We start from the raw sequence: 6567 nt of genomic DNA on the forward strand, positions 1-6567 counted from the left end.
GTTAAAGCTCAAGAAGTCCGATCCAATGAGTACCGGGTGATGTAACCGAACTTTTAATTTTCTTTCCTATGAAAATAAAAGGTGGATACACAGGTTTTTAATATTGTTCAGTTTCTCTCTCTCTCTCTCTCTCTCTCTCTCTCTTGGTCTTTTTTTTAAATCTATTGTCCTTATTGTTACTTTTTCTCAACACTGAGAGGAAGTCCTTGTTATACCTGGCTGGCAGTGCGTATAATTGAACACACTGAATCACTGAATTATCATTATGGCATCTTATTTACATCGACAGTTCCAAGAACACCAGGCAGTCTCGAAGAGACTTAAGATGACAACAATGACAACGACAACGACAAGGATATGACCCCTCCTTTCTAGGAGACAGGGAGTAGGTATCTGCTATCTCGTGGACGATATCGACGTTACGTTTCCTTGGCACCCTTGATCTCATCAGTGAAGCCGAGCTTGGACCAATCCTCGCGCGCCATCAGGTCGTGGTCCATGCGGCAGCCGAGGTACTCCTTGGCGATATCGCGACACATCGTGTTCTGATTGCGATTTTCGGACAGGCAGCGCATGTACCTGATCATAGTGCTCTTGCAACGGCCTTCATGGTCCAGTGGGAAGCTGCCGCGCTCCGGCGGCGTTGGCGTGAATAGCCTCTGCGAGAACGTGTACGAGGACATACTACGCCACTTCACGGACGCGCTGAAATCATACGAGAATGCGCGAACACCTCATACGATGAACACTTAGAACGAGTAAGGTCTCTTCAGCCTCCACGGCGGTTCGCCATCTTGGCTAACTGTGATCCACAACGATCTACACTTCTCCGTCGCACCTTCCCTCCCCCGCCTAACCAAATTCATCGACGAACGGTCCCTGCCGTCCCTGGAGAACGAGAGGATTTTCAGCGCCACCTGTCTCCTCTGGCCTTTGAAGTGGAGAACTAAACGCGACCCACGTGATAAGAATGTGAGATTTGCGCTAACTTTGAATCTGCGTTTAAACAAAGTCGAAACGTTCGTATTAATAAAGAAATAATATCGCTAGAATGTTTTTATATCCTATGGCACTTCTTTTTGTGACTATTGAAAGCGAAGCTTTTTCCATAGCAATATATACTCAAGCATCATGCCAATGCTTATCGCATAATCACGCATATCACGCATAGTCATGTGATTCATAAGTATGAAACGCAGGGGCGAAACCAGACATTTGTTAAGGGGAGAGGGGCATTGACGCGCCGCAAGCAAAATTTTTTCAAGATTAAATATAAAATATGAGATATTTAAGTTACAATTGGCATATTACATTGAAAAGTACTATATAATTATATAATCCAGGAAACGTTTTATTTAAAATTATGAACATAAAAAGAATAATATAATTTATAATATATAAGGTAATAAAATATACATATAACATTTTATAGCAAAATATCTAATTTACGTTTGTTATTTGTAGCGCGAACAAGTGGAAAAAAAAGCTGTAGTTGAAAAGATTCAACATATTTTAAATTTTTTAATCGATATATTAATTTTACGTTCAAATTACCCCGCACAGACGTATGCAACAAATGCTATGAGAGTTCGTTCGATCAACAGCAATCTTTAGATATTTTGAATCATAAACAAGAGGTTAAAGAATATCAAAACTTAAAAAAATCATTAACAGAAGATGGTGTTCTAGTTTGTGAATTTGACTATGCGCAAAATCTTTCATTGCCGAAAATTCCTGTTTCTGAACAATTTTATAAAAGATTGCTTTGGTTATATTTATTTAGTGTTCATGTATTTAATACGACAAACAGCTTATGAAATTATACTGACTCGAACGGAGCTAGAAGGATCTTTACTTCGACTAAGGAGGTGGAGTTCTCTATCAATTCTAACCAATAGCGTGAGACTTTTCGAGTACCAAAAATATACGTGAAAGGGATAAAGGAAACTAAGGAATGTGTCGATGACTCAAGAATCTGTTTAGACATAAAATATTTGTAAGACTGAGTTTCAAAAGGGTCTTTAGAGTAGATAAAAAAAAAGGGTTAAAAGAAAAACGATAGGTGAAGCAAATAAGATGAACAACCGGAAATAAGGTTGTCAGAAATGTTTAGGAAAATATGTGTAGAAAACTTTATGTTAAAAACGTAACTCAACAATAGTTATGTGACATGTAATAGTACATGACGTCTGTGACCAATAATCATCATCGACGTGACTATCACGTGACGTTGCTACCTGGGAATAACCGTTTCATACTTATAAATCACGTGACTATGCGCGATATGCATAATTATGCGATAAACATTGGCATGATGCTTGAGTATATATTTACTACGGAAAAAGCTTCGCTTTCAATAGTCAAGATATAAAAACATTCTAGCGATATTCAGAAAACCATAATTTATTTCATAACATAACATGTCTTTCAAAAATTTGAAAGTAGAGCATCTAGAAGATCAATTGACGATTACTTTATCGAAATTGTATCCGATGCGCAAGTTCGGTTTAGTTAAGATCGGGGAGAAGAAGTGGTTTTTGTCAAATAAATACATTGAAAACGGTGACAAAATATATAGTTTTGAAATTCGTCCAGATGATACATGGATTGTTACTTATCCTCGATCAGGTCAGTTATCTTCGCCTTAATATAAGACATAAAAACATCATTTTTGACAATGTTAAATTTTATTTGTTTTTAAAAGAAATATTTTATTTTTTAGTCATATATATTAATTTTAGTTCTTGTTTTAACTTTAACTTCTTAGCAAACAGAGAATATAATTACAATATAATATACAGAAGTAACATGTGATATAACATATGTTTTATTTAATTAGTTTCAGAGATATTAAAGGAATTTTCTTCGGAGATGCCAAAGAGTTCGCGAGTTATCGCCATGTCGTGACTCATTGTCAACGTTTCGTGCTGAATTAGTGCGCTCCTCGCCCTGATGAAATGAACGGCAAGTTTCACGAAACGTGGACATTAGCAACCCTAAAGAAAAAGTATCCCAATAAACTGCTCAGTAACTGATGAAATATCATAAGTTACTAATTAGTTAATCAATTTATTGGAACAATTTTTCTTAAAGGAATTGTCCACGACACGCAAACTCTTTGACATCTCCGAAGAAAATATCCGTAAAAGTTTCAAAAATATTACTTCCATATTACATAATACGTTTTAAACTTCTTTATTAAAATCATATCCCATTACCAAACGGATGCAGCGGAGTTCGGAGTATTTTTCGTAAATAAAAACCATATAGAATAAAATAAAATAAAAAGATGTGATATTGAAGTTTGGAGCGTTTGTGGAGCGAAAATTAAATGTAAGCTCACACTGAAATAACCGACAATTGGGGCGTCAAGTGGCTCACCGCTCAGTGCGATTGACTCGCGATCTGTGATCCGGGTTCGATCCCACCTGCGCCCTATATACACGATTTTTCGCGTTCGCCGTTCGGATTCGGTGTTAAACTGTAGGCCCCCTTGAGTGTTAGCAAATTCTGTAGAGTCAAATTCCACTACTACTAGATTGAAAAACATAAGCAAGTCCCTGCCCCCGAAGGGGCTACAGAGCTAGAATTGATACGCATGGTATTGTGACCCACGAATAGGGTCAGAAAACCATACAGGGAATTTTGAAGAAGAAATAACAGACAGTTGACGATCACACATATATACATATGTGACCGAAAATTTCCAACGTATGTATGTTTAGGCGTTTTAAATGAGATCGCGGTCCCGCAAGGGCACTGAATTATTAAGAAATTCCGCGCGTGCTCCCGTACGTGCGATCAAAAATTTCCTACGTTCGTCCCTGCGTTCGGTGATAAAATCTAAAAGCACGAGAGCACACACAATGTCTGAGATCACTGACGATCGGCATTTAGGCTGCGCGGGTTGATGAAGTAAGGGGCAGGAACCAAGCTGAAAATCGGCCGAAATGTGCAACTAAATTCCAGCTCTGATTATAACAAAGATCAGAAATCGCTACAATACATAAATCTCTAAAAAAAACGACGCTATTACATCACTTGATAATATAAATATATAGAAACGTAACATCTTGAACATAAATCTGTTTTTATAGCTAAACTAGTGTGCACTTTTTGTACTGAAAATGAAATGGTTTGATATTTAGCAAAGAGAGAAGAACAACCTTAATGCAACAATAAAAAAAACAAATCTCACAAAATTATAAAACTAAAAAAATGTTAAACAATTGATATACAAGCACAATTCACTTCAGAACTTGTCAGAGAATTAAATGTTGATCGTACAACAGATATTAAACGTTTACGTGATATGTTGATTAAATAATTAGTTTTTGAGAAAAAAAATCCTCAAAACTAAATCACACTCCTAATATATATTAAATACGCTCATTTATCAAAAAATAAGGTGTGAATATATATGGACCTTAAACTATACACAGAAGTAACAGAAAACATCATGATTTCAAAATTCACGAAATTAAAATATTCAATATCGATGTTAACAAAATATAAATGTTAACAAAATATTAATAAATTCATATATTGTGTTGATTAGGTACAACTGTGATGCAGGAACTCGTATGGTTGGTGGCGAACGACATGAATTTTGACGAAGCGCAACGAAGGACTTTAATGGACAGATTTCCCTATATAGAGTATATTTTACATAAATATTATAGAAAGAAATAAAATTCGCATTTTCTAGATTCATAATACAATGGAAAATAAATTTTCACTTGACTTTCAATGAAATTTTTGCGTCAAATTTGCGTTTAAAACTTTAAAAATTCAATTTGCCATGCAAATCTTGAATACAACTTTGATATGTACATACTTCGAATTTGATGGAAAATACAGAAAAAAAAGTCGAATGTTCATTTTGTACTGTTTTCACATAAAGTTAAAAAATCATTGTTACTTTCTATTTCAGAAAACACTCTACTACATAAAAACATTTTTTCTTTGTTTTAGCATGGAAACATTTCATGGAAACATGCAAGATAGTCATATAATTTCAACCACCATTTCTAATGAAGAAAAGAAAAATATAAATAAGTATACCATCAAATTCGTGCAAAATCAATTGTCGCCGCGTTTTATTAAAAGTCACATGCCTTTCAATCTATTGCCAACAGTCGTAAACAGCGATTGCAAGGTATTTACAACTAAATATTATATTTTCTAAATTAAATATACATTTATTTATAATTATTTACAAAACATACTACATTTATGAAAACGGAAAAATATATCAAATCAAAGTAAATAATTCATTTGAAATTATCACTAAAATTCATTAAAAAAAAACTTATATTAAAAGATTTATTATAAAAATTGGATTTAACACGTTTATAACATCGGACATTTTGTGTATTAATTACTGGATTCAATCTATTTGAAATGGTATATTTAATAGCAAAATATTTGTACATATTAATTTAGGTGTTAAAAAAACGAGATTTATACACTTTTCAAAAATATTGTTTTTATTTTTAGATCATCTATGTCGCTCGAAATCCAAAAGACGTAGTAGTCTCATGGTATAATTTCCAAAAAAATCACAAATTTGTCCAGTACCGAGGAACTTTCGAACAATTTTGTAATAATTTCATGAATGATCACGGTAAATTTTGCTAGTTCTTGATAGTTTTTTAAATTTCAACTTTTGCTTATACTTCTCATTATTTCAGTCGACTATAGTCCATACTGGGAACATGTAAAGGAAGCTTGGGCAATGAGGCATAAAACAAACTTGTTGTTCCTCTTCTACGAAGATTTGATAAAAGTGAATAAAAACTCTAGTATTATATAATATCCTAAAAAATTCCCACTATTCTTACATAAATATCGTAAAAGATTTAAAATACATATTAAAAAACATCAATTTTAAGATATTATAATTAGAGATAACATTTCCATCTATATTGTGTAGGATTTGCCTGGAATCATCAAGAAGGTCGCCGTGTTTTTCGGTAAGACTTATAGCGATGAGCAGATCGCCAAGTTAGTAGAGCATTTGAAGATAGAGAACTTTCGGAAAAATCCCATGGTAAATTATCCGGATTTTAAATCGACGATCGAACCCAAAGAGTTTATTCGGAAAGGAAAAGTAAATGATTGGGAAGAAGTATTCACATCAAAAATAGAGGAAAAATTTAACAAGTGGATCGCTGATAATTTAAAAGATACGGATCTAACGTTTCCAAACTAATTTTATAATTATAATTGTTTATTAAATTTTGTTACAGATTGAAAAATCTAAGCTTTTAAGAAATGGCAAAATTTCTTTTAATGATAAAAATGAATTGAAAGAAATTTTGCCATTTTCTCTTTAAAAGTTTAAATTAATTACTCATTTATAACAAAATTCAATAAAGAACCACATATCTTTTACAATTATTTTTATAGATCAAATAAGGCTAATATAAACTGAAAATAATGAGAATTGAAGCTAATAGATTGAGCAGCATTTTAATTAATACAAATTATTTCACTGTCTGCATTATTTATGTTACGTTTTCGCATGTGTAATGTACGTCCCTTATATAAGTTTCGTGATTTTAT

At 33.3% G+C, this 6567-nt stretch overlaps 2 protein-coding genes across 2 annotated transcripts; one reads left to right on the forward strand and one right to left on the reverse strand.

Annotated features, from left to right (window-relative positions):
- Positions 1-158: 158 nt before the first annotated feature.
- LOC108724147 (cytochrome c oxidase assembly protein COX19) lies at positions 159-882 on the reverse strand. The gene has a single exon (XM_018450343.1). It carries the CDS (start codon positions 681-683, stop codon positions 420-422), a length of 264 nt encoding a protein of 87 aa, XP_018305845.1. The 5' UTR covers positions 684-882; the 3' UTR covers positions 159-419.
- Positions 883-2415: 1533 nt separating this feature from the next.
- On the forward strand, positions 2416-6214 carry LOC108724130 (sulfotransferase 1C4). The gene is made up of 6 exons (XM_018450321.1): positions 2416-2628; positions 4559-4658; positions 4975-5158; positions 5500-5626; positions 5694-5788; positions 5936-6214. Exons 1-6 carry the CDS (start codon positions 2421-2423, stop codon positions 6212-6214), a joined length of 993 nt encoding a protein of 330 aa, XP_018305823.1. The 5' UTR covers positions 2416-2420.
- The last annotated feature ends 353 nt before the right edge of the window (positions 6215-6567 follow it).

Source organism: Mycetomoellerius zeteki, unplaced genomic scaffold, assembly GCF_001594055.1.
Source record: "Mycetomoellerius zeteki isolate Tzet28-1 unplaced genomic scaffold, Tzet1.0 scaffold106, whole genome shotgun sequence".
Taxonomy (NCBI): domain Eukaryota; kingdom Metazoa; phylum Arthropoda; class Insecta; order Hymenoptera; family Formicidae; genus Mycetomoellerius; species Mycetomoellerius zeteki.